Source organism: Salvelinus fontinalis, chromosome 7, assembly GCF_029448725.1.
Source record: "Salvelinus fontinalis isolate EN_2023a chromosome 7, ASM2944872v1, whole genome shotgun sequence".
NCBI lineage: Eukaryota > Metazoa > Chordata > Actinopteri > Salmoniformes > Salmonidae > Salvelinus > Salvelinus fontinalis.
Window position 1 is genome coordinate 59,240,278 of NC_074671.1, and position 27,881 is coordinate 59,268,158.

The 27,881-nt window shown below is 44.0% G+C and overlaps 3 protein-coding genes across 8 annotated transcripts in view; all 3 read left to right on the forward strand.

Moving 5' to 3' along the window:
* The first annotated feature begins 115 nt into the window (after positions 1–115).
* On the forward strand, positions 116–14,815 carry kpnb3 (karyopherin (importin) beta 3). Its single transcript, XM_055930130.1, has 24 exons — positions 116–287; positions 2,621–2,701; positions 3,899–4,091; positions 4,265–4,367; positions 4,531–4,627; positions 4,835–4,939; positions 5,147–5,390; positions 5,856–5,943; positions 6,481–6,587; positions 6,767–6,891; positions 7,195–7,284; positions 7,379–7,552; positions 7,990–8,208; positions 8,381–8,464; positions 9,758–9,890; positions 10,099–10,220; positions 10,471–10,567; positions 10,914–11,086; positions 11,230–11,397; positions 11,695–11,817; positions 12,081–12,300; positions 12,659–12,887; positions 13,125–13,266; positions 13,480–14,815. Exons 1-24 carry the CDS (start codon positions 210–212, stop codon positions 13,564–13,566), a joined length of 3,282 nt encoding a protein of 1,093 aa, XP_055786105.1. The 5' UTR covers positions 116–209; the 3' UTR covers positions 13,567–14,815.
* A 1,945-nt stretch (positions 14,816–16,760) lies between these two features.
* LOC129859908 (uncharacterized) lies at positions 16,761–21,706 on the forward strand. Of its 2 annotated transcripts, none has more exons than XM_055930141.1 (7): positions 16,761–17,387; positions 18,097–18,294; positions 18,473–18,678; positions 18,919–18,966; positions 19,122–19,166; positions 21,261–21,355; positions 21,456–21,706. In XM_055930141.1, exons 2-6 carry the CDS (start codon positions 18,108–18,110, stop codon positions 21,324–21,326), a joined length of 552 nt encoding a protein of 183 aa, XP_055786116.1. In that variant the 5' UTR covers positions 16,761–17,387; positions 18,097–18,107; the 3' UTR covers positions 21,327–21,355; positions 21,456–21,706. The 2 variants fall into 2 exon arrangements, with proteins under 2 accessions (XP_055786116.1, XP_055786115.1); XM_055930140.1 differs by lacking the exon at positions 16,761–17,387 and adding an exon at positions 17,400–17,927.
* A 611-nt stretch (positions 21,707–22,317) lies between these two features.
* Positions 22,318–27,881, forward strand: part of LOC129859907 (uncharacterized) — a 30,270-nt gene continuing 24,706 nt past the window's right edge. For 2 of the 5 annotated variants that reach the window (XM_055930139.1, XM_055930134.1), the window contains exon 1: positions 22,319–22,729. The gene's annotated coding sequence lies outside the window, so the exon portion shown is untranslated. Of the gene's footprint in view, positions 22,787–27,881 lie in introns of all 5 variants that reach the window. The other 3 variants (XM_055930136.1, XM_055930135.1, XM_055930138.1) reach the window with 3 other exon arrangements.

Here is a 27,881-nt window from a genome sequence, read left to right on the forward strand (position 1 = left end):
TTTTACTGTCCAATAAGAACAACACATATACCAAACACCTATCGTCTACGTTTATCCCTATATATCTAACCAATCTACGAGGGGTAGCTTTGACAATAGAGGCCAATCAGGACCTGGGGTGTTTTGTGTCCGGTGCAAGGGGTCTCAACGTCTGCCGGCTTTCCTTTCCGCGGTCTCTCTTGGCTGAGCGTTTTCTGGATCTCACTGCAATGGCGGAGCAACAGCAGTTCTACATCTTGCTGGGCAACCTGATGAGCCCTGACAACGAGATCAGGAAACAGTCCGAGGTAAGGTCTCAAAATATACTGTCTAGGTCGAGAGCACCGCGCTGAGGCTACTCGCTAGAGTAAGCCAATTTGCCCAGCCCACGTGTGAACCCGACGTGGACTAGTCTACGGCATAGCAGCTAACGTTAACTAGTTGGCTAACAATGTAGCATGTGGAAATGGCACAATTCATTTATCCATGAAACTTTGTTAGTAAGCAAGTCATTAAGGCTTCAACGAATTTTAGAAGGCCCTTCTCTAGCTATAGCTAGCTAACACTACAGTCGTGCTAATTAGCTAGTTACATAGATATTTAGCAAGTTAGAGACACACATTGATATGCATATCACCACGTCGGTTACGGTAGCTACTACTAGTTTAACTAACTATGTTTTAGGTAGTTAAATATTTTGGTTCCGCACCTGAACACTTGAGAAATCGACTTAAGTAACGCTATCTAAAGCAACGTTAATCAGGGCCCGGGTCGGAAATTTAGCTAACGTTAGCTAGTTAGCCAGCTATGTTGCAATACATTTAGTCCGAAGCTACAAACCACTGTTAGTTAACTCGCTTACTCCCTAGGTAATGTCAGCTGGTGTGACGATGCATAACTTTTGTTATGAGATGGCTAACAACCTAGTTAGTTATACAGTGGTTACGTCCGCTAACTAATCTACATTTATAATAGATTAGTCAGTCAAGACCTGTGGGCTTTTTGTTTCAGGTGCAAGGTGTCGCAACTAGGTCTGTATCTAACACGATAGCTAGCTTGGTAAATATACAGGTCATATGAGCACGCCTGTATTAGCATGCGTGTAATCCACACATCTACCTGGTCAGCTGTGTCACTAGTTGGTAATCTTTATGGATAGCCTGGTCTCAGACTTTCTGACACTAGCTGCCAGGATTAGCAGCTAACGTTAATTATCTTGTTTCCCATTGACTAGACATACTTATCCGTGATCAAGCCGAGCTTGGGATCCGTAGCGCATTGTTATGGACGGTCTCATCAGGGCTCTGGATTTGAGTTTCACTTGAATCTTATCGCACTCATCCCCCACCAGCGGTCAGCACTTTCCTTTATGAAAGACAATGAGTGTCTGCTGATGGTTAAGCTCATCGGAATCCGTTAGTCACACAGAGAGAACGTCATGGAGATCAGGATTATATATGCCAGCAGCATACCACCCTGCATACCACTACTGGCTTGCTTCTGAAGCTAAGCAGGGTTGGTCCTGGTCAGTCCCTGGATGGGAGACCAGATGCTGCTGGAAGTGGTGTTGGAGGGCCAGTAGGAGGCACTCTTTCCTCTGGTCTAAAAAAATATCCCAATGCCCCAGGGCAGTGATTGGGGACACTGCCCTGTGTAGGGTGCCGTCTTTCGGCTGGGACGTTAAACGGGTGTCCTGACTCTCTGAGGTCATTAAAGATCCCATGGCACTTATCGTAAGAGTAGGGGTGTTAACCCCGGTGTCCTGGCTAAATTCCCAATCTGGCCCTCAAACCATCATGGTCACCTAATAATCCCCAGTTTACAATTGGCTCATTCATCCCCCTCCTCTCCCCTGTAACTATTCCCCAGGTCGTTGCTGCAAATGAGAACGTGTTCTCAGTCAACTTACCTGGTAAAATAACGGTAAAATAAATAAAATAAATATATACCAACATACTGGACAGCAGGGATAGAATTAAACAAGTTCAGATTCAATGAGTCCATTTTAAATATTGTCGTTGGTCAATGCTATGGGCATTGTAATCTTCTGTGAAGATATTGATACTGATTCTGAGCTAGATGTAATCGCACTCATTAACCTAAAACTATATATATCACCAATAAATCCAAACCATCCTGTGGTGGGCTTATGTGCCCTTATTTGCTGACTCTGTCAAGGTTCCGAGTGCAGAAACTAAAAGATTAGATGCCACCTATGACCCAGAACTAATTCAGTGTTTCCCCTATGATATTTTTTTTAGCAGCAGTGGCAGAGTTAGCAGGAATCTTGAAGGGGGGGGGGGGGTTGTCCTTTGGCATACATCAACATTGTTGGAGAGAGAAAATGTGCAGTGGCAGTCACAATTTAGCACCCCCCAATGTCACCAAGCATCCAGCAACAGCCCTAGTGGCATAGTGTTAATAACCAGATGTCAGACAGCTGCCGCATTAGACAAACAACTAATGAGTATCTTCTAGTTAGCCTAATACGAGTTGTCATTCTAACTTCCTTTGCCCCAAGGGAGATTTTCATAATCCTGAATTTCAATCTATGACCCCCACGCACCTCTGTTATCAGGCCAATGGCTCTCAGGAGAACATGTTATGCTTCCTCTAACTGACTCATTCTCTCTCTTTGCAGGAAGCTTATGACACCATCCCCGGTCAGACAAAGATCACATTTTTGCTGCAGGCCATCAGAGATGCAGCCTGCGCAGAAGAGGTTTGTTACATTTTAGTCATTTAGTAGATTCTCTTAACCAAAGCGACTTACAGGAGCATTTAGGGTCAAGTGCCTTGCTAAAGGGCACATTGGCAGATTTTTCTCCTTGGTGGCTCAGGGATTTGATCCAGCGACCTTTCGGTTACTGGCCCAACTGCTAGGCTACCTGCTGCCCATTGACTCTTAAAGATGAACAATGCCTCTGAGGGGGAGAATGACTTCATGTAAACAGGTCTTGGAAGGAATTTTAGTCACAAGACAAAGCTGTGTCACAGTACTTCTGTAGCCAAATTCTTATTGCGTAATACCTTTGTCGTGCAGCATCCAATCATTTCAGCTTCCAGAAGTAGTCCTTTTGCATTGCATCAGCTCAAATACCCTGTTTTGATGCGCTAACACCAACCTGCACAGTAATAGTGTACTAATTCATACATGGCAGTTGTCACGTCACTTTGGTCATGCTGCCCTGCTCGGACGTTGCTGACAAATGGCAGATCTTACAACGCCTGGATAGGTATTTTACCTGGGATAACCCCACATAAATTATAGCAATCTGGTGCCTGACAGCGTAGTCGATGTGGCATGTAACCATTGGTCGATGCATGCAGCGTCTGAGCAGGGGAACGTGACCAGTGTGACAGTCATGTCGTAGTGTCAGTGAGTCGTCCTCTTGACCATTATTCAGATTAGGGTGTGATTGCTGAGCAGCATCTGTTAGCTGTTCCTCCGTCTGCGTCACTAATGGCTCCCTAATACCGTGCACTACTTCTGACGATGGGCCCTGGTTAAAAGTAGTGCACTGGATGGGCTTGGTGGCCTGGCCCTCCATGCCCCTCTCTCGCGTCACAGTATTTATAGAGCGGTGAAACGGGAGCAGGACGGGGAACTCGACCGGGAACAGCATACCTCTGCTGCCTACGTGACATGTTTAGATCTTTGTTTCAGAGATCTAGGCTTTGCTCGGGGGGATGTAATTGTCTCGACGTCAGACGTATGTTGAGAGAAGTTGTTTTGCTTTTCCAATTGTCCCTTTGGGATATCTACATGGCAGGGTTAAGGACTGGTTGCCAAGGGAGACTTATTGTGACACACCTTTGACCGACTGAAACGGTGGACTTTAATCATGTTAAACTTTGTTTGGTCAAATGGAGGCATTGACCTCTGGTGTAACCATGAAATGTGTCCCCCACCCCCCAGGTCAAGACGATGGCGGCGGTGCTGCTGCGTCGGCTGCTGTCGTCCTCCTTCGAGGAGATCTACCCCGGCCTGACGGTGGACATGCAGACGGCCATCAAGACAGAGCTGGTCACCAGCATCCAGACAGAGGCCTCGCCCAACATTCGCAAGAAGGTCGCCGACATCGCTGCAGAGCTCTGCCGCAACCTCCTAGGTTGGTTAGGGGACAGCTGCAGTTGACCTCTTGGTCCATGCATAACCTCGGTGGTTTTGACTGTTGAAAACCATGAAACACTTTGGCTGTGTCCTCTTGGGGAGTGATATGGACATGCTCCTTCAGCTTAGTCTGGTATACTACATTCTCTTGTCTTTACATGGTTCCTCTAGATGATGATGGAAACAACCAGTGGCCAGAACTGCTCAAGTTCCTGTTTGACTCAGTCAACTCTGACAACGTTGGCCTGAGAGAGGCTGCCCTGCATATATTCTGGTGAGAAACCCAACCCAATATCCCCCTAAGACTTCAGGATTTATTCTGAAAGTAATAATGACTATTTGTTCATCTGTTCTTCTACGATGACGTGAGTATAGCCTAAGCTTTGCGTATGCAGCCTTCGTCATAACTCCCACTATGCTCTGGTTTTCCTCTGTAGGAACTTCCCAGGTATCTTTGGCAACCAGCAGCAGCACTACATGGAGGTGATCAAGAGGATGTTGGTCCAGTGTATGCAGGACCAGGAGAACCCACAGGTGAGTGCCATGCAGCGGTAACACCCCCACACCTCCATTTGAATAGAAAATGCCAACTCTGCAGACACGTTTTCAGCTTTCAAAGTCACTCCAGCTCCTGTCTTGGAAAGATAGGCGAAGGTTAACTCTAGTCTTGTCTAAACTATTTTGACCTGAACTGGTCTTCAGGTGGTAGTGTCATTGAGTCTCCCTTATTCCTACCCGTAGATCCGTACCCTGGCTGCCCGCGCTGCAGCCTCCTTCGTCTTGTCCAACGAGGGCAACGCTGTCCTGCTGAAGCACTTCTCTGACCTGCTGCCAGGCATCTTGCAGGTGACACGGGCCCCCACGTCTGCTCTGGGGAAATTGGCTTCTTCCAGTCAAATCTCTAACAGATGTACCCTTACACATATTGTCTGTTAGCGATTTTAATAATGAATCCTTCTCAGATTAATCTCTAAATGTGATGAGGTGCTCTTTTATTGTAATGTAGCTTTACCCATTCCGCTGGTGTAACGGTCTCTCTCGGTCTCTGGTAAGGCGGTGAATGAGTCGTGCTACCAGGGAGATGACTCTGTGCTGAAGTCTCTGGTTGAGATAGCTGACACGGCCCCCAAGTACCTGCGACCCAACCTGGAGGCCACTCTGCAGCTCAGCCTGAAGCTGTGTGCTGACACCACCCTGACCAACATGCAGAGGCAGCTGGCCCTGGAGGTTATCGTCACGCTGTCCGAGACCGCCGCCGCCATGCTGAGGAAACACACCGCCATCGTGGCATCCAGCGGTGAGTGATGGACAAACCGCCCCGTCTCATCACCCCAGTCTGTTGACTGAGGTGTACTGATTCACTCAGATGTATTTTTGTAAGAGATGGCAGGAAACAAGTACATTTTCTCTCATGCCAGTGGAGATGCAGTAAATCTGTTCTCTTCAGAGGTAAACTGGATGCAGCTAAAGGAAATGTCCTTTTGGGAAGTGTCTAAATCAACTCACTGCCGTGTGCTGTAGCACTTCAATGTGCTATTTCAGTCTGACTCCTTTTGCCTGCAGGCTGAAAATGCAACTCAAAAGCTGCTTGAACAGTTCTCTCATTTGAGGGTTGTTTCAGCAGCAGGAGCTAGCATTTAGTTTGGAGGTTTGTCACTATTGGGTCGTTTAGTCCAAACGTAGAAAAGTTTTGGTAGTTTGCTGTTGACTAAGTGGTCACAGTAAAGTCAGTGATGTATTGGTGTGATGTTTGTCTGTGCAGTTCCCCAGATGCTGGCTATGATGGTGGATCTGGAGGAGGACGAGGAGTGGTCTATGGCTGATGAGCTGGAGGACGATGACTTTGACAGGTACAGCTTAGCTACTATAGAAATGGAATGAATAGAACGGGCGTCCCCATTCAAGTCAATGGTGTCATGGTGGGTGGTCTGGTGGCCATTGCGATTCTACGCATAGAGGAGCTAAGCAGGAAGTGTACCATCAATCTGTGCTGTGGTTTGGTTCAACTCACCTGACATTACAACAAATGCATACCATTGCATGAGCAACAATTAGCATAATTTGAATAAACCTACATTACCATGGAAATTATTGCATCACAATACCAGGCAGCCATTGCGAATGTACCCATGAGTTTACCAGTCAAATTGCTAGGGTTAGAGGTTCCAAGCCTGTTCTATTCATTCCATCTGTCAGCTACATCACATGCGCACAATCGTCAACTGGTATAGCCAACAGAACCTGTATTTCCTGCACTGCTGCTGAAGCATACTGCAAGATCATTTACCCCAGCAAAAATGGTTCAAAGGGGATTGGTGGAAGGCATAATCTGTCCATGGAAATACAGGATGGGGTTGTTAACTTGTATTTTTGCGTGTGTTTCACAGCAATGCAGTTGCAGGAGAGAGTGCTCTGGACAGAATGGCCTGTGGGCTGGGAGGAAAGATGGTGCTGCCCATGATCAAACAGCACATCATGACTATGTTGCAGAACCGTACGTCTTATCTTTGATTTCAAACACTTCTACTACATCTGTCATATGCAGAACCACTAACAACTGCATATTGTAGACCCTATTCGACATGGCCTCGATCATGTACCATAGGGTAGCAGGTATGACCCAGCTGTGATGTTACCTAGCAACACGTCAGTAACTGTATGTTTGTGTGTCAGCTGACTGGAAGTACCGCCACGCCGGCCTCATGGCTCTGTCTGCCATCGGGGAGGGCTGTCACCAACAGATGGAGGCCATCCTCAACGAGATCGTCAGCTTCCTGCTACTGTTCTGTCAGGACCCTGTGAGTTTATTCAACCAATCAAATACCTTCAAATATAATATACGTGCCATCTAGCAGACGCTTTGATCCAAAGCGACTTAGTCATGTGTGCGTAGCTTAATAATGGGTGGTCGCGGGAATCAAACCCACTATCATGGCGTTGCAGGAAAACCCCTGCTGTACCAACTGAGCTACAGTCTGTAAATACCTTTTACATCAGCAGTTGTCACAAAGTACTTTTTAATTCGGTTTGATCTGTTTAACAGTGAAGTTGTGGTTTCTCCCTGATGTGATTTGTTGTTGACCCTTTGTCTCTGTTTCCAGCACCCCAGAGTCCGTTATGCTGCATGCAACGCCATCGGGCAGATGGCCACCGATTTCGCCCCCACCTTCCAAAAGAAATTCCACGATAAGGTATAATTGATTTTTCCACTCAAACACTTTGTCAAACTGATGCTAATTTGTCACCTCAGCTGACCTTTGATCCTGTGCCCTCCTCTCCCGCCAGGTGATCTCTGCCCTACTGCAGACCATGGAAGACCAGACCAACCCCCGTGTCCAGGCCCACGCTGCCGCGGCCCTCATCAACTTCACTGAGGACTGTCCCAAGTCCCTCCTGATCCCCTATCTGGACAGCCTGGTCCAGCACCTACATGTCATCATGGTGGCCAAACTACAGGAGGTCTGTCAATGTGTGCTGTTTTTCTGTGTGTATATTAAAAACACTTCAACCCACAGAGTATTTCTCTGCGAAAGTCCTTTCTGGTTTAGCAGTAATACCTTTTGGGAGATTAAAGGTCTGTTCTCCACCACGGGTTTCTCTCGCTGTAGGAATCTGTTACTTAATGTCAGACTACATTTACTATCTAATGTGTATTTGATGTCATCAAATACGCGTCAGCTTTGAGTGTTACCAATCTGTTTAGGGGAAAAATGCAACTCTTTGTTGATTTCGAACATGTCCGTCTGTAATCGGTTTTGCAGCACAAACCCTTATCTTTGTTAATAGGCCTTGGTAGGTCATGATCAATGACCATGTTAACTTGTGAACACATTAAGCCACTGAATTACTCATCTAGGCAATATCCTAACAAAAGCCCTCTCTGTCCACCGTCCCAGCTGATCCAGAAGGGTACCAAGCTGGTTCTGGAGCAGGTGGTGACGTCCATAGCGTCTGTGGCGGACACGGCCGAGGAGAAGTTTGTTCCCTACTACGACCTGTTCATGCCCTCCCTCAAACACATCGTGGAGAACGCCGTGCAGAAGGAGCTGAGGCTGCTCCGAGGGAAGACCATCGAGTGTATCAGCCTCATTGGCCTGGCGGTCGGCAAGGACAAGGTACACACTGCTTTGTCTACCAGGTGTTCAGTACATGTTTCTTATGCAAGAGGATATGTCACACACACCAAGATCTGCATACATGCTCATACGTTAGGTATTATATCTCCTCTCCATCCATGTTGTGTTTGTCTGTTTGGTGAAACGTTGACTGATTGCTCTTCTGTCTCAGTTCATGCCTGATGCGTCAGCTGTGATGCAGCTGCTGCTGAAGACCCAGACCGACTTCAATGACCTGGAGGACGACGACCCACAGGTACGTTTACAGATAGACATGTGTTGTCTAGAATGGATATGATTATCCATCAGAACGGGGAATGTTGTCTGCTCTAATTGTTGCATTTCTATCTGCATCGTTTTGAGAACTAAACTGCTGGGTTATGTTCAGTAGAGAACACTAGTGAAACGTTTTGCGACTTTCTGGTAGTTTCTCCCCATTGTTCCTGCTAATTTTTTTTACTCTAGTTTATTTAGTAAATATTTTCTTAACTTCTTGGTGCGGAAATCCCGACAACATCCGGTTAAATCGGAGAGCGCGAAATTCAAAGTACAAAATCGTAATATTAAACATTTATGAAAATACAACTGTCCTACATCATTTAAAAGCTTAACTTCTTGTTAATCCAGCCACCTAGTCAGATTTCAAAAAGGCTTTACAGCGAAAGCATACCATGCGATTATCTGAGGACGGCGACCCACACACAAAAGCATTAAACATTTTCCAAACAGCACAGGCGTGACAAGTCAAATAGCGATAAATTAAATCCTTTACCTTTGAAGATCTTCCTCTGTTTGCAATCCCAAGGGTCCCAGCTACACAAATGTTTTTTTTGTTTGATGAAGTCCTTTATATCTCAAAGTCAGTTTAGTTGGCGAGCTTGATTCAGTAATCCACCTGTTTCCGTCGTTCAAAATGCATACAAAGGAATCCCAAAAGGTACCAATAAACTTCGTCCAAACAATGTTTCTAATCAATCCTCAGGTACCCTAATATGTAAATAAACTATACAATTTAAGACTAAGAATAGTATGTTCATTACCGGAGCTAAATAAAGAAGTCCGCGCCCTCCACAGCATTTTTCAAAAAACAACCCTGAAACTCTAGACTGTTGACATCTAGTGGAAGCTCTAGGAACTGCAATCTGGGGGGTATTCCTTTGATTTCCCATAAATCAGCATTTGAATGGGCAGACACCTAAAAATAAAATCTGGATGGATTCTCCTCGGGGTTTTGTATGCCATATCAGTTCTGTTATACTCAGACATTTTATTTGAACAGTTTTAGAGACTTCAGAGTTTTCTATCCAATACTACCAATTATATGCATATCCTAGCTTCTGGGCCTGAGTAACAGGAAGTTTACTTTGGGCACGTCAGTCATCCGAATTTCAGAATACTGCCCACGGCCCTCAAGAAGTTAACTGCTTTGTTGGTTAAGGGCTTGTAAGTAAGGTCTACACCTGTTGTATTTGACGCATGTGACAAATAACATGTTTATTCAAACAGTTTTCTCCATACCGAACGAACCCCTGGTTGTATGTTCCCTCAGATCTCCTACATGATCTCAGCCTGGGCCAGGATGTGTAAGATCCTGGGGAAAGAGTTCCAGCAGTACCTACCTGTGGTCATGGGGCCCCTAATGAAGACTGCCTCCATCAAGCCAGAGGTGGCCCTCCTGGACAGTAAGTTCTACGCTGGTTCGATGTTGGGATTGATTTTTGTATCAGACTCGTATAGAACATGGCAGGGTTCCCGGAGTCCATTATAGACTTAATTATTGAAGTCTAAACCTGATGGGAAATGCAATTCAACTGGCTTGCTATGCTTGTGGGAAGGGTCCTGTCCTGTCCTGTGGCTAACTAAGCCTTTTCTCCTGGCTTCCCTCCCCAGCCCAGGACATGGAGAACATGTCAGAGGATGACGGATGGGAGTTTGTGAACCTGGGAGACCAGCAGAGCTTCGGCATCAAGACAGCTGGGCTGGAAGAGAAGGCCACCGCCTGCCAGATGCTGGTGAGACTGGGCGAGGGGCAGTGCTGCTCACACAGCCATCTAACTTAATTTAAACATGGCTGCCGTATTGCTTTAGATTAGGAGTCATTTCCAGTTTAGAGATTAGATGAATTTCCATTTTCATCCTGGACACTACCCAAACTCTGCTTTCAGGCTAACCCTGTCTCCCTCCCAAGACAAAGAAAAAGCTGTCTTGTATTTTAATTAACTCAGCAGGTCTTCTTTCTAAAAGTCTGTCTCTGTTCTCCAGGTGTGTTATGCCAAAGAGTTGAAGGAAGGGTTTGTAGAGTACACAGAACAGGTTGTCAAGCTGATGGTTCCTCTGCTCAAGTTCTACTTCCACGATGATATCCTTTCAATGGGAGTTCGCACTGTGTTGAACACCATGTGTTCTATTGAAGACTGTTGTTGGCTGGGCTGTCTGTGGTAGGTCTGAAGGGGACTGTTGTTGGCTGGGCTGTCTGTGGTAGGTCTGAAGGGGACTGTTGTTGGCTGGGCTGTCTGTGGTAGGTCTGAAGGGGACTGTTGTTGGCTGGGCTGTCTGTGGTAGGTCTGAAGGGGACTGTTGTTGGCTGGGCTGTCTGTGGTAGGTCTGAATGGGACTGTTGTTGACTGGGCTGTCTGTGGTAGGTCTGAAGGGGACTGTTGTTGGCTGGGCTGTCTGTGGTTGGTCCTTGACTGTCCTGTCTGTACGTGTGCGGGTGGCAGCAGCAGAGTCCATGCCCCTGCTGCTGGAGTGTGCGCGGGTACGAGGCCCAGAATACCTCACACAGATGTGGCACTTCATGTGCGACGCCCTCATCAAGGCCATTGGCACAGAGCCAGACTCGGATGTCCTATCAGAAATCATGCATTCGTTTGCCAAGGTAACCAACCCCCCTCATCCCACATTTGCTCAGATTATATTGTCTGAAGAATGTAGTATTTCCACACAAATTCAAACATCTTATGCATTTAAGTTGTATTTAATTTATGATGTGGAAAGATGCTGACTGTGGTTGCCCTCCAGTGTATTGAGTTAATGGGAGAGGGCTGCCTGAACAACGAGCACTTTGAAGAGCTGGGAGGGATTCTGAAGGGGAAGCTGGAGGAACACTTTAAGAACCAGGAGCTGAGACAGGCTAAACGACAGGATGAGGACTACGACGAGGGCATGGAGGAATCTTTACAAGACGAGGTGAGCGTTTCTCACAACGGACCTTCTGAGCATTTTAATCAATTGTTACATGTAATGTGGCTTGGTGTTAAATGTTCAAGTTTACAGCAATAGTGACTGCACTGATGTGAGCCATGTCAAGTTTGTACTGTCCAATAGCAGTGTTTGTGTTAACCTGCTTTTTCTAAGTGTTTATTCAGCTCTAGAATGAATCAACATATTTCTGCCTTGCGTGATGTGTTTATGCATGAACCAACTGTTCTGTTCCATTTCCCTGGCAGTGTTTCCTACCATGTGATTGTTGTGTGTTCTCTGCAGGATGAAAACGATGTGTACATACTGACCAAAGTGTCAGACATTTTGCACTCTGTGTTCAGCAGCTACAAGGAACAAGTGCTGCCGTGGTTTGAGCAGCTTCTACAGCTCATCGTACAGCTCGTGGTGAGGATCGTTCCATCAGTCACTCCAAAGGACAGACATTAACATGGTCCTGGGTCATGTTCATTAGGGCACACCGTAACAAAACCTAGTGGATAACTAGCATTTCTAGTCTTCACTGTCAGTTTTTTCTATTTGGTGCTTAATGAAACACGACCATGTAGGTGGGGTCACATTGATTGGTGTGCAACACCATGTAGGATTTAATCAACAGAAGCTTGGTGCTGTTACAGAGCTGACCTTTGACCTCTTGCTGTTGTCTCCAGTGTCCTAGCAGGCCGTGGGCAGACAGGCAGTGGGGTCTGTGCATCTTTGACGACGTGGTCGAGCACTGCAGCCCCTCTTCCTTTAAATATGCTGAACTCTTCCTGCGGGCCATGGCCCTGTCGCTGTGTGACACCAGCCCTGAAGTGAGACAAGCTGCAGCCTACGGCGTGGGAGTCATGGCTCAGTACGGAGGAGAGAACTACCGACCCTTCTGCACCGGTACCTGACACAATCAGGGTCATGTTATCTATCTAGATAGTTCCTTCAGAGTATTCACACCCCTTCACTTGTTACACTGAGTTACAAGGTGGGATTGAAATTGATTGCTCTTTTTTATTCAACAAAATTTGTGAATAAGTGGTTTTATGAATACTTTCTGAAGGCACTCTGTATTTATCTAGGAATATGTCTCAACTAACTTGATTACATTGAACCTAGTCAGTGGGCAAATCATGATATAGACTTGCTCACTTGGCTACAGCCCACTGGATGGCCTGCTTGTTGCACTGTTGACATGCGTCCCTTGACATTTGTCTGTCTGCCCTCTCCTGACTCTGGTTATCGTCCTCTTCTCCAGAGGCCCTGCCCACGCTGTTGGGCGTGATCCAGTCTCCAGACTCCAAGGTCAAGGAGAACGTCAACGCCACAGAGAACTGCATCTCAGCAGTGGGCAAGGTCATGAGATTCAGGCCTGAGTGTGCCAATGTCAACGAGATCCTTCCCCATTGGCTCTCCTGGCTGCCACTCAACGAAGACAAGGAGGAAGCCGTGCACACCTTTGACTTCCTTTGTGACCTTATCGAAAGGTGGGTGACTGACTTTAATATTACTGATTTGGTTTGTGTTCATAGGCTCCAAACGGCAGGAAACTGGCGAACAGGGAGTGGCCTAATAACTTGGCCAATAATACATTTTATTTAGTGTTCTGTTGCTTAGCTTTTAGACATTTTAAATTGTCGCCTAATGAACATGACACGAGTGTTGCAGCTGATATGTCTATGGTCTAGATGTTCTTTGTTAATAATGTATTTTCCTCCCAACAGCAACAATCCTATTGTCCTCGGACCAGACAATGCAAATCTTCCCAAGATATTCCAGATCATCGCTGAAGGGGTCGCCAACGAGTCGGTCAAGAGTGAGGACGCATGCAGCAAGAGATTGGCAAATGTCATCCGCCAAGTACAGGTGAGGGAATGCTCTACTTGTCGGAGTTACATTTAGTTCAATCTAGAAACTTCCTCCATTTGGATCAAAAGCAGAATACTGAATCTTGGCTTGAACCAAACGGAGGTTAATTTGAAACCCCTTGTCAGTGTCCCACATTGAAATGTCCTAGGTCTAATAGTCAGTCAGCAGTTTGTTCATCTAAAAGCTTCTGGTGTTCCTCTACCCACCCAGGGATCTGGAGGACTGTGGACACAGTGTGTAGCGATGCTGAATGAGACTCAACAGAAGGCCATCCAGGACCTCCTCAGCACTGCTTGAGAAGCCTTATCCCCTTCCTTTGTTTGTTGAAAAGCAACAAGACCATGTTTAAACATCTAGCTCCTGGATCTCCTCCCCACCTCCTTTTCCAGCTCTGATCTGTAGCGTGTGTGTGGACTTCACTGCAGCCTCCTGCCGCCCCACTCCCTATCAACTCAGTCTCCTGCACTCAACTAACTGTAGGGACCAGGTTGGTTTGTCTGTGAGCGACTGTCAATGAGACCCGCCCCCTCCAGAGGATGACCCCTCCCCTTTAAGTTACTAATATGTTGACGCCCACTGGAGCGGACTCTACCCTCTTCTTCCTGAATCCTGACGGTTGGAGCGTTGTTGGCCTCACCTCCACAAAGGGAAAACAAATGAACACAAGTATTAATCCAGCTTCTCCATCCTGTTAAACTGTTCAGAATTATCTGGTCTTTTGATGAAATTGACTTAACCGTTTCCATGACAAGTTTAAGTGGTGTAGTTGTGCTCTGTGGAACCATGTGAAAATGTCATGTTTACCCAGGTGTAATAAACTCCTAGAAGTGTCAGACTTGGTAGGACCCAGCTGCTGTAGGAGGAGGAGTCTTGACTGGAGGACTGGGGAATAGAAGGGGTGGAAGTGTGTATATGTCATGGGGTGACCACTTCCTGCCTCAATTTTTTTTTTTTTTTTTTTGTCTAGGCTTATTTTGTTTCTCTTTCTGACGGAGCCCCACAGTGGCACCTGGAGGAAACTGCCTCTATGCCATCGGCTCACTGATCTGAATCTGTCTATTCTCAAGACTAACCGCATGTCCTAGTGGCTAACTCAAGCTCTCGTTTAATAAATGAGTGAGAGGAAATCATGATTGTCTGTCTTGGAGATTTAAAACAAACCCTTCCTAGGTGTTATTTTCCTTTCCCTGAAACTGTATGAAGGTAGGTTTGTTTTTCATGAAGGTTTACACCAATTGAATGAGGTTGGTTTAGGATTGTTAAGTGTCTTTCCAACAATGTGCTGGGTTATAGACATGTAGAAGCATGGAATAGAATTTCTTAATGTGTGCAACCATCCTCAGCTAAAATTTGGTTTAGCCTTAGCACCCCTGCAGATTTTTGGTAGATATCAACAATATATTTCAGATTGGCAGACTTTGTCATTAAAATGCATTAATGTAATGCATGGGTTGTCTCTTTCACTGCAATATTGGTTTATTATTGAAATAAGGAAAGTTGGTTGATTTTACTCTGAACAAAAAATAAACCACATGCAACAGTTAAATATTTTACTGGGTTACAGTTCCTATAAGGAAATCATTCAAATGAAATAAATTGGGCCCTAATCTGGAATTCACATGGCTGGAATACGGATATGCGTCTAGTAAGATACCTCCAAAATAAATTAAAGGTAGGGGCGTGGATCAGAATACCAGTCCGTATCTGGTGTGACCATTATTTGTCTCATGCAGCACGATACCGCTCCTTCGCATAGAGTTGGTTGTAGAATGGTGTCCCACTTCAATGGCTGTGTGAAGTTTCTGGCTATTGGTGCGAACTGGAACACGCTGTCGTACACATCTGAAACCTGTTGAATGGGTGACATGTCTGAGTATCCAGGCCATGGAAGAACGGACATTCTCAGCATCCAGGAATTGCTTCCAGATCCTTGTGACATGGGGCAGTGTGATATCATGCTGAAACAGGTGATGGCAATGGACCTCATCACAGTATATTTTTGCTTTCAAATTACCATTGATAAAATGCATTTGAGTTTGTCTGTAGCTTATTCCTGCCCATACCATAACCTCAAAGCCACCATCGGGCACTCTTCACACTGAACAGAGTCGCCATCAAAGATGAACATGTGCACTGAAGTCGGTTACGACGCTGAACTGCAGTCAGGTCCAGACTCTGATGAGGACGACGAGCACGTAGATACGTTTTGTGGAGAGATTCTTCAGTTGTGCAAACCCGCAGTTTCATTGTGTGGCTGGTCTATTTGGCAATGCTCTGGTGGATATTCCTACAGTTAGAATGCCAATTGCATTGTCTGACAAAACTGCACATTTATGAACAAAAAATGAATTAATGGCCTTGCTATTGTCCCCAGCACAAGGTGCATCTGTGTAATGATCATGCTGTTTAGTCAGCTTCTTGGTATGGCACAAAATGTCAGGTGGATGGAATAGCTTCGTGAAAGATAAATCCCCAATGACAGGGATATAAACATGTGTGCACGAAATCAGAGCTTTTTGTGAGTATGGAACATTTCTACTAACTTTAATTTCATGGGACCAACACTACGTGTTACATTTATATTTTGTTCGCTATATCTAGTGAATAAGGGAAGTTGCATAGAACTATGACTGCTAGGTTCATTAGAATCATGATCTGTAGTTGAAAATAATTCTACTATTCAGCCTAAATACACTCAACCATGAGAGCCAGTAGTGCAGACAGACGTTGTGCTATCTGACATAAGTCAATGGACTAAAGATGAGCTTCCACCATGTTGTTTCACCTGTCAAGTTTTTCCAATCAGTGCAGGTGAAGGGGACTAGAGGACAGATTTTTAAGCAATTGAGGCAACCAAACAAATTTAAATCTTGCTTGTTTGAACGACTATTATGTACTTTACCTTATACTAAATGGGCAATCTGTAATTGGTACGTTCATTTCTGAACTTAAGAATGAATGGCTGTTGTAAGAAATTGTAATGGAGACTGGAAACTAGTAATAACTACATTTCAACATAAGACATATTTTATACAAAATACACATACTCCTCATTTCTCTTGGACATATGCTGGACTTATTAAGACACCAACTACAGATACACACAATTCCCCTCCCCCATGATAACCACAGACACACACAACACAGGGTTGGAGCTCAAGACAAAGAACTACCTCAGGAACCAATGGAACGTTGACACCAGGCCTGTTCAGGACTACCCAAGACCCAGATCGACCAATCGGAAGGCCAGACTTCCAGATCTACCTACTTTGCTTGTTGTCTATATAAAACTGTACCACTGCTTAAACTAGCTCTCTTCCGACGATTCTATACGAATCAGACAGAAGGAGCCTTGCTGCAAGATTTTACTGAGATATCTTTACATGTGATTAAACGGCCTTATTATAAAATTATCCACCTCGTCCTATTGTCTCCTCTTGTTCTCCTGTCAACAGTAAACGTTTTATCACCACTGTATATATAATTCAAAAGACTAACTTATTGCACTATGAGCTTAGTTAAACCGCCGTACCCTATCAGAACCCCAAATATAAGCTTGTTTTACGCCATTGTTTTTAAATGTGTAATTGTGAACTAACACTGTATACTATAGCCTCAAAACATGGCTAAAACTATCATGTTGATGTCATGGATGGATGGTCAGTCGTGCCATGCCTTCATAGCGGTCACCTTTCTCCAGCCCCATCCCTCAGCTGTTTACCAAATATATGTCGAGTTTCTGCTTTGTTGTTTGAACTATAGTGACTTTCTAATAAAATAGCCTCCTCCCCTTATCGGTCGTCACTAGATACCACAAATATAAAGTCATCAACCCCGCCTATTTCTGCAATTTATCTTTTTTAAATGGTGGGTTTAAATATAATATTTACCCTAATTTTAACCACACAGCTAACCTTATGTCAAACCTTAAATTAAGACCAAAAGACACATTTTATTTTTCAATAATTTTTGCGATATAGCCCATTTTGACTTTGTAGCTGTGGTAACTAGTGGAAACCCCTTATTTATCGCATGCTGTTTAGTTTCACTTTCTCTTATTTTAGCGATTGGGATAGAAGACTTCAAACCACAACAGAAAATAATCCCACAGCTGCAGGGTAAATCTACTTTCCTAATTTCCTTTCATTGACAATTCATGTTCAATATGAATACCATAACTATCATTTACAGTTGGATGGGTGTCATGAAAGGTTTTGTGATCATTTAATATTCTATGTTTACAACAGGAATAAAACAGTACACATGGTTAAGTGGAAACTGGTAGTGCAGAATTTAATGTAATGTTTTTTAGATGAGTAGTTCTATGAATGTAGAATAGAACAGAGGCAGTAAGTACATTTACAATAACACATTGCTTTCACTTTCTAATTCCAAGAAATCATGTTGTCCAGTGGAAGGACTGAGGTGGTAAAGTACTCTACAGCTGGATATTGTGAAAGATTAGAGCAAAAAAGTACATGTTTAGAATGTCAAACAGCCTCACGCTGCTGTATGCAGTTTGCACTGTAGAGAAAGATAGTTTATCTTCATGGTTTGTACCCTGGTTGTAGTTTGCCTATCCTGAATGTATCTATCTAGACTAATAAACCCCTTTGTCTGTTCATTCACTTTCTATACATCCATGCTGGAACACATAGGTAATTTAAAACAGGGCTCTTTTGTGTAATTTCACATTTTGATTAAGAGGTGCACTATAAATGCTGGCAGAACAATGAAGCAAATATCCATTGTGCCAATTAATAAAATAATTTATACTTTAAGCAATGACTATTTTGACCTTCTTCTTTCATGTCTGTTTAAAATCAGTGGCACACAAGATGAAATACTACACAGTTGAGACTGGCAATACTTTGGATTCTCATATTCAGTTTATGAGACGACTCAACACCACAAGATGTCTTACGGAAGTGAAGTCGCCAGTGGAGAGTGATGTCATCATGGCTTTCTGTCCCATCGTCTCCCGCGCCGGGACTGATATTGAAGCAGCACTGCAACAGATTCCAAGTACAGTAACTCATCCCAAATATGACGTCCCAAGCAATGTTATTTCCTTCTCTACCAGATATTCTCTTCCCACACCAGATTTACTCAAAATGTACCAACGGCATGAATGACATTACTAAATAGTTTATTTGAGAGGCTTATTGGTTTATTTTGACATATTCCCTCACTTTCTTGACAGCTGGTAAAGATGTCATTATGGTAGTGCTGCATCACACCTTCAACCCAGACTCCACTGTACCTGACAGCAGCAGACTAGTGACCAGAAGTGGTGTAATACTCACAGTGGACTGTCTGTTCCATGAGAGCCATGGAGGACTCCTGGAGTGTCCTCGCAATGATGCAGCGGTCAGCAGGGTTCTGAAGAAGCTGAATGTACAGCCAAAGGTAGCTAACCCTATTTCAATGTTCAGGGAGGACCACTCTCCCCATTCTCCCTGCAACAGCCTCTGCTGTGTGGTTACAACCATGTTCAATAACTGTCAATGAATAACTTTAAATAGCACAAAATGCTAAACCATATAGTTAACCAAAGTATTTTATTACACAGGGTCTGATAGTGTAAGAGAAAATCAATGGTTGTAGTATGAATCAAATATTAGTATTTGTAATGAGTGTTTTCAATAGATTGGAGCTGAAGAACGGATCAGAATCCCTGAGCAGAGTAACATGCTGGTAAGTACATTCACAATGAAGACTTTGTTACTGAACTCTATAGCTGTCACTCAGATTGTGATTGGGGTTTTGTATCAATGAATCATCATTTTGAGTACAGCATCTCTCTGTATTTGATGTACTCTTTAATCTTTCTTCTTTTTCTCTTTTTACAGACCGAACATTCTGGCTTTTTAGCTGAGCTTCAGAGAATTGCAATGGTATGTCAAATCTTACAAACTATTCATCATCAACTGCAGATGTAGGATCTTAATTTGATCACTCTTATGTTACTGAAATGCAAACTTGTAGTGTATTTGAGTTTTAAAAATGTAATTTCCACTTTGAAATTTCAGACTTGATTTGCTGTAACAAAAAATATAAAGTGGGGAGAACAAGTATTTGATACACTGCCGATTTTGCAGGTTTTCCTACTTACAAAGCATGTAGAGGTCTGTCATTTTTATCATAGGTACACTTCAACTGTGAGAGACGGAATCTAAAACAAAAATCCAGAAAATCACATTGTATGATTTTTAAGTAATTAATTAGCATTTTATTGCATGACATAAGTATTTGATCACCTACCAACCAGTAAGAATTCCGGCTCTCACAGACCTGTTAGTTTTTCTTTAAGAATCCCTCCTGTTCTCCACTCATTACCTGTATTAACTGCACCTGTTTGAACTTGTTACCTGTATAAAAGACACCTGTCCACACACTCAATCAAACAGACTCCAACCTCTCCACAATGGCCAAGACCAGAGAGCTGTGTAAGGACATCAGGGCTAAAATTGTAGACCTGCACAAGGCTGGGATGGGCTACAGGACAATAGGCAAAGCAGCTTGGTGAGAAGGCAAAAACTGTTAGCGCAATTATTAGAAAATGGAAGAAGTTCAAGATGACGGTCAATCACCCTCGGTCTGGGGCTCCATGCAAGATCTCACCTCGTGGGGCATCAATGATCATGAGGAAGGTGAGAGATCAGCCCAGAACTACACGGCAGGACCTGGTCAATGACCTGAAGAGAGCTGGGACCACAGTCTCAAAGAAAACCATTAGTAACACACTACGCCGTCATGGATTAAAATCCTGCAGCGCACGCAAGGTCCCCCTGCTCAAGCCAGCGCATGTCCAGGCCCGTCTGAAGTTTGCCAATGACCATCTGGATGATCCAGAGGAGGAATGGGAGAAGGTCATGTGGTCTGATGAGACAAAAATACAGCTTTTTGGTCTAAACTCCACTCGCCGTGTTTGGAGGAAGAAGAAGGATGAGTACAACCCCAAGAACACCATCCCAACCGTGAAGCATGGAGGTGGAAACATCATTCTTTGGGGATGCTTTTCTGCAAAGGGGACAGGACGACTGCACTGTATTGAGGGGAGGATGGATTGGGCCATGTATTGCGAGATCTGGGCCAACAACCTCCTTCCCTCAGTAAGAGCATTGAAGATGGGTTGTGGCTGGGTCTTCCAGCATGACAACGACCCGAAACACACAGCCAAGGCAACTAAGGAGTGACTTCGTAAGAAGCATCTCAAGGTCCTGGAGTGGCCTAGCCAGTCTCCAGACCTGAACCCAATAGAAATCTTTGGAGGGAGCTGAAAGTCCGTATTGCCCAGCAACAGCCCCGAAACCTGAAGGTCTGTATGGAGGAATGGGTCAAAATCCCTGCTGCAGTGTGTGCAAACCTGGTCAAGAACTATAGGAAACGTATGATCTCTGTAATTGCAAAAAAAGGTTTCTGTACCAAATATTAAGTTATGCTTTTCTGATGTATCAAATACTTATGTCATGCAATAAAATGCAAATTAATTACTTATTTTCCGGATTTTTGTTTTAGATTCCGTCTCTCACAGTTGAAGTGTACCTATAATAAAAATTACAGACCTCTACATGCTTAGTAAGTAGGAAAACCTGCAAAACCGGGAGTGTATCAAATACTTGTTCTCCCCACTGTTTAAACCCCAACAAAAATGTCCATTAATTATAATCCACATAGTTCACATTTCCTGTTGCTGCAGAATAATTTTCCTGATGTAGCAAACTGGCTCGAATCAAGATCCTAGATCTGTATACACTGAGTATACCAAACATTAGGAACACCTGTCTAATGAGTTGATATATAATGGTTTGTCAAATCATTGCCAAATGATAAAACTATACATAATCAATAGTGTGCCTCTTCGGGGCGAAACTTTAAAAGAAAGAAAAATAGAAGTGAAACGTATGGATGTTGTCTGTCATAATGGAGCTGTTAAACAAAAGTCAGCACTGCTGTGGATCTCACACAAGTCATTATTCTCTTTCCAGTGGGCAGTGTCTTCAGTCTACAACTACCTCTGTAAAGGGCTGTCATATGTGAAGTGGCGCTTCTGAGACAATAATTAGGTTCCAGTAGTTTCAAAGTAGGTTGTCATTCATGTGGTCATTGTAATTAGAGTAACTGTCACAGGTCAAATCAGGACCACTAACATGTTGTGTTTCATGTTTCCTAATCTTTTCAAGATCCACGTCCCTCTTCAAGACCTCGTTCCAGAAGTGATTTTTAAAGCAGTTCCATTTTTGTACCAACAATGAAGACATGAGAATTGTTTTTAGGGATTACATCTTTAATTTCATGGTCTACTTAAGAAAATGTCTTTACCTTTGATGTTAAGACAATTTGCAGTTGTAATGTATACAAATTGGGGCCGATATTAAACATTTTCAAAAAAATGAATGAAAAAGAATAAAGATACAGGATCTGTGGAAGGGCACACATCTTAACATCACTGGTAGTTTACACATGCATTCCACTTCTGACACCAGTGTAGCGAACAGTAGGGGGTAACCTGGGTTGCCTGACCCAAGGAAAACTTGCTAGCCACAAACGCAATACAGATAGCTTTCTCTTTTGGAGGAGTTTGTAACAGGCATACAAAGGCCTCACTATTTGACTGAGTGAGCTGAGCTCAAAAGTGAGGGAAAAGACATTTGAACAAAACAGGGTTGTTGAAGTCAAGGTGGCTGTAAACACCAAACGGAGGCCTCCCGGGTGGTGCAGTGGTCTAGGGCACTGCATCGCAGCGCTAGCTGTGCCACCAGAGACTCTGGGTTTGCGCCCAGGCTCTGTCGCAACCGGCCGCAACCGGGAGGTCCGTGGGGCGACGCACAATTGGCCTAGCGTGGTTAGGGAGGGTTTGGCCGGTAGGGATATCCTTGTCTCATCACGCACCAGCAACTCCTGTGGCGGGCCGGGCGCAGTGCGTGCTAACCTGGTAGCCAGGTGCACGGTGTTTCCTCTGACACATTGGTGCGGCTGGCTTCCGGGTTGGAGGCGCACTGTGTTAAAAACTTCTTATGGCTGCAGGGTGAATATTGAAAAAACTGGAAAATATGTGCACATTTTCAAACGGCCTCTTAAGAAATTTTTGATCTTACAATATGCATATATTTACTACTATTGGATAGAAAACAGTCCCTAGTTTCTAAAAACGTTTGAATTATTTCTCTAAGTGGAACAGAACTATTTTTACAGTCCATTTCCTATCCGGAATTGAGATTTCCAAATGCGATGTGTCTCTTTAAGAGCGTGTCTATAAAAGGTCCTGTCACTTAGGACCGTAGAAACACGTCATACGCCTTCATCTGGGTGTAATGCGGAAGTGAGAGAAGAAAGCAGTTGAATATCTCTTCCAGGGGCTGAACACAACATCTTTGAGTGAGACCTGCGCACTTCAAAAATAATTCTGGGCACGATTTAGAAAATGGACTCCGCTCATGGAAGACGCTCGGTAACGGTGAATATGAGCTCTGGCTACGATATTATTTGATACATGTCACAAAATCATCCTAAAGTATGTTTTTTCAATATAGTTTAATTATATTATTGAAATTTATTCTGGACTTTAGACTAATATAACGATATATTGTGTTTTCGCTGTAAAACACTTAAAAAATCGGAAATATTGGCTCTTCACACGATCTTTGTCTTTCATTAGCTATCCACCATATATTCTTCTGAAATGTTTTATGAGGTGTAATTAGTAGTTGACGTTGGTGTCTGTATTTTCTCTGGCTACTCCCGTGCGATTTCAGACTGTAGCTATGCTGTAGCAATGATGGGAGCAGTAATGTAAAACTGATTTATAGCTAAAATATGCACATTTTATGAACAAAACATAGATTTATTGTGTAACATGTTATAGGACTGTCATCTGAGGTAGTTTTTTCTAGGTTGTTTAGGTTGGTTCTAGGTTAGTTAGGTTGGCTTGTGCATGCTACTTGAATCATACTTGTCCCTCCCCTACTTGTCTGTCCATTTTTTATTTGGTGGTGAGCTAACATAAATATATGTGGTGTTTTCTCTGTAAAACATTTAAAAAATCGGACATGTTGGCTGGATTGACAAGATGTTTATCTTTCAAATGCTGTATTGGACTTGTTAATGTGTGAAAGTTAAATATAAAAAAAAAAATAGATTTTGAATTTCGCGCCTTGCACTTGATCTGGATGTTGTCATAGGTGTACCGGCGTCGGGCTGCAGCCATAAACCAAGCAGCTATGCTGCTTGGTTGGGTTGTGTTTCGGAGGATGCATGGCTTTCGACCTTCGTCTCTCCCGAGCCCGTACGGGAGTTGTAGCGATGAGACAAGATAGTAATTACTAACAATTGGATACCATGAGATTGGGGAGAAAACAGGGGGCAAAAGTTATTTAAAAAAATAATAATTAAAAAAAACTCCAAATGGAGGCTACAGCATCAAATAATTCTTAAATGAAATTCAACAATCAAATTCTTAAATGGCAACTCCACCACTTTTCAACCTAATTTTCATTATCCCCAGCACAATACAAAGCACAAGGCCAGTGTTAACATATGTTAAGTTCTACCCGATGACATCAAAGCACATTTTAAAAACACATTTTCAAACACTGAGATTCACAATGATGTGAAAATACCCTTCCTTGGGCTAGAAACTCACTGCCGGTTTTGAAAATAACCGTTTTTTACTCTACCCTGTGATGTCATAGACAAGCATTTTTTTAGGATATTATTTTTGTAACCACAGATCATAGAAACACGCTGGTTTGTAGACACTGGTTTGGTGACGATGAATATGTGGAGGAATTGTCCTTTAAATGAAGTTCCTTATTCAAAAAGAGTGTTTAGCAGTAACATTACATTTTACTTGAGTAAAACGGGGGATACAAAGTATATTGAAAGCAGGTGCTTCCACACAGGTGTGGTTCCTGAGTTAAACAATTAACATCCCATCATGCTTAGGGTTATGCGTAGAAATGCCCAGTTGCCATGGCTAGAAGAACAGATCTCAGTGAATTTGATCAGAGAGGAAAAAGCGAAGAGAAAGGGTCCAATCCCAGCAAAATCTGTCCATGTGGGAATACTACCTTCTGTTTATTAAGCAGACCTCCTGCCTTCTCACCTTTAGGACATCGACTCCCATTGTTATGGCGGAGACAAGAACATCTCTTCATTATATACAGTAACTGTTTTGAAAGAGGGGTCTCAAAGGAGCATAGGGTGTTTTAAAGGTATGTCTGTCTCAGTCACCAGGCTCAACCCAATTGGACACTTATGTGAGATTCTGGAGCGGCGCTTGAGCAGGGTTTTCCACCACCATCAACAAAATGATGACATTCCTCCAAAAGAGTTCCAGACTCTTCTACAATTTATGCCAAGGCGTACGGAAGCTACGCCCTCTTAAGACACTTTATGTTGGTGTTATCTTTATCTTGGCAGTTAGCCACCTGTACTTTACCTTATATTAAAGGACCCACCAGAGGGGAATGCCGCCCTTATTTCGATGTAATTCCTGCCTAAGAGCGGAAATGCTTGTTTAGGTTCCATCTCTGAATAATGAAGCAGACTACTTATAGGCCTACATATTCACAAACTGCGGGTGGGAAGGAATGTCATGGTGACTTCCACGTGGAGTGGACAAACATCAACAAATAGGTAACTGACCGCTGTCAGTGTAGCTAGCTAGCTTGCTAAGCTAATGTTAGTTAATGTAATATGTTGCTGTTTTTCTTTTTTACTACACCGTATTCAAAAGATTAGGCTATTCTTGAGCTGGATTTGTCATAAGCATTTAGGGAAAAGCATTGCCACAGATGGAAACCAGTAACTTTGACTTCACATTCTATTGTTATCTCCAAAGTTTGGGCATCTTCAATGCGAGATGTTTTTCTCCATTGTAACGAACACAGTGCAACCTTTGGTAGGTAGTCATTGAGCAAAGCCAAGTCATATATATATATATATATATACTGTATATACATACATACATGCATTAATTTAGTCAAGTCCTATGTAGTCATTGTGTCACACCCTGATCAGTTTCAGCTGTCTTGTGCTTGTCTCCACCCCCCACCAGGTGTCTCCTATTTTTTCCCCATAATCCCCTGTGTATTTATACTGGCATTTTCTGTTTGTCTGTTGCCAGTTTGTATTGTTTTGTGAGGTCTTACTAGTGTGTTTCCTGGTTTTCTCTAGTGCTTGTTTTCTAGTCTTCCCGGTTCCAACCTTTCTGCCTGCTGTTCTGTCCCTTTTTGACTCTGCCTGCCCCTTGGATGCCCCTTGGTTATAATAAATATTCTGAGAACCGAACCATCTGCCTCCTGTGTCTGCATCTGGGTCATATCCTGAGTTGTGATACATTGAGCAAAGCCAAGTCTAATAAACTCAGCAAAAAATAAACGTCCTCTCACTGTGTTTTATTTACACTTAACGTGCAACCTATTTGTAAGAACATAAGATTCAACAACTGAGACAAACTGAACAAGTTCCACAGACATGTGACTAACAGAAATTGAATAATGTGTCCCTGAACAAAGGGGGCGTGAAAATCAAAAGTAACAGTCAGTGTCTGGTGTGGCCACCAGCTGCATTAAGTACTGCAGTGTATCTCCTCCTCATGGACTGCACCAGATTTGCCAGTTCTTGCTGTGAGATGTTACCCCACTCTTCCACCAAGGCACCTGCGAGTTCCCGGACATTTCTGGGGGGAATGGCCCTAGCCCTCACCCTCCGATCCAACAGGTCCCAGACGTGTTCATTGGGATTGAGATCCGGGCTCTTCGCTGGCCATGGTAGAACACTGACATTCCTGTCTTGCAGGAAATCATGCACAGAACGAGCAGTATGGCTGGTGGCATTGTCATGCTGGAGGATCATGTCAGTATGAGCCTGCAGGAAGGGTACCACATGAGGGAGGAGGATGTCTTCCCTGTAACGCACAGCGTTGAGATTGCCTGCAATGACAACAAGCTCAGTCTGATGATGCTGTGACACAACACCCCAGACCATGACGGACACTCCACCTCCAAATCGATCCCGCTCCAGAGTACAGGCCTCGGTGTAACGCTCATTCCTTCGACGATAAACACGAATCCGACAATCACCCCTGGTGAGACAAAACCGTGACTCGTCAGTGAAAAGCACTTTTTACCACTCCTGTCTGGTCCAGCAATGGTGGGTTTGTGCCCATAGGCGACGTTGTTGCCGGTGATGTCTGGTGAGGACCTGCCTTACAACAGGCCTACAAGCCCTCAGTCCAGCCTCTCTCAGCCTATTGCGGACAGTCTGAGCACTGATGGAGGGAGTGTGCGTTCCTGGTGTAACTCAAATCAAATTATTTGTCACATTTGTCACATACACATGGTTAGCAGATGTTAATGCGAGTGTAGCGAAATGCTTGTGCTTCTAGTTCCAACCATGCAGTAATATCTAACAAGTAATCTAACAATTTCACAACAACTACCTTATACACACAAGTGTAAAGGAATGAATAAGAATATGTACATAAAGATAAATGAATGAGTGATGGCCGAACTGCATAGGCAAGATTCAGTAGATGGTATAGAGTACAGTATATACATATGGGGTGAGTAATGTAGGGTATGTAAACATTATATAAAGTGGCATTGTTTAAAGTGGCTAGTGATACATTTATTACATAGGTTTTCATTATTAAAGTGGCTAGAGATGAGTCAGTATGTTGACAGCAGCCACTCAATGTTAGTGATGGCTGTTTAACAGTCTGATGGCCTTGAGATAGAAGCTGTTTTTCAGTCTCTCGGTCCCTGCTTTGATGCACCTGTACTGACCTCGCCTTCTGGATGATAGCGGGGTGAACAGGCAGTGGCTCGGGTGGTTGTTGTCCTTGATTATCTTTATGGCCTTTCTGTGACATTGGGGGGTGTAGGTGTCCTGGAGGGCAGGTAGTTTGCCCCCGGTGATGCATTGTGCAGACCTCACTACCCTCTGGAGAGCCTTACGGTTGTGGGCGGAGCAGTTTCTGTACCAGGCGGTGATACAGCCCGACAGGATGCTCTCGATTGTGCATCTGTAAAAGTTTGAGTGTTTTTGGTGACAAGCCAAATTTCATCAGCCTGCTGAAGTTGGAGAGGCGCTACTGCGCCTTCTTCACCACGCTTTCTGTGTGGGTGGACCATTTCAGTTTGTCCGTGATGTGTACGCCGAGGAACTTTCCACCTTCTCAACTACTGTCCCGTTGATGTGGATAGGGAGCTGCTCCCTTGTTGTTTCCTGAAGTCCACGATCATCTCCTTTGTTTTGTTGACATTGAGTGTGAGGTTATTTTCCTGACACCACACTCCGAGGGCCCTCAACTCCTCCCTGTAGGCCGTCTCATCGTTGTTGGTTATCAAGCCTACCACTGTAGTGTCGTCTGCAAACTTGATGATTGAGATGGAGGCATGCATGCCCACACAGTCATGGGTGAACAGCGAGTACAGGAGAGGGCTGAGAACGCACTCTTGTGGGGCCCCATTGTTGAGGATCAGTGGGGTGAAGATGTTGTTTCCTACCCTCACCACCTGGGGCAGCCCGTCAGGAAGTCCAGGACCCAGTTGCACAGGGCGGGGTCGAGACCCAGGGTCTCGAGCTTAATGACGAATTTGGAG

Coding starts and splice junctions, on each gene's coding strand:
- LOC129859908 (XM_055930140.1), top strand. CDS start 17,855: ATGTATCTATCTAGACTAATAAACCCCTTTGTCTGTTCATTCACTTTC. Junction 18,295..18,472: donor AGCACTGCAACAGATTCCAA/GTACAGTAACTC, acceptor CTTTCTTGACAG/CTGGTAAAGATGTCATTATG. Junction 19,167..21,260: donor AGCTTCAGAGAATTGCAATG/GTATGTCAAATC, acceptor TTCTCTTTCCAG/TGGGCAGTGTCTTCAGTCTA.
- kpnb3 (XM_055930130.1), top strand. CDS start 210: ATGGCGGAGCAACAGCAGTTCTACATCTTGCTGGGCAACCTGATGAGC. Junction 4,092..4,264: donor GCTCTGCCGCAACCTCCTAG/GTTGGTTAGGGG, acceptor TGGTTCCTCTAG/ATGATGATGGAAACAACCAG. Junction 9,891..10,098: donor AGAGGTGGCCCTCCTGGACA/GTAAGTTCTACG, acceptor TTCCCTCCCCAG/CCCAGGACATGGAGAACATG.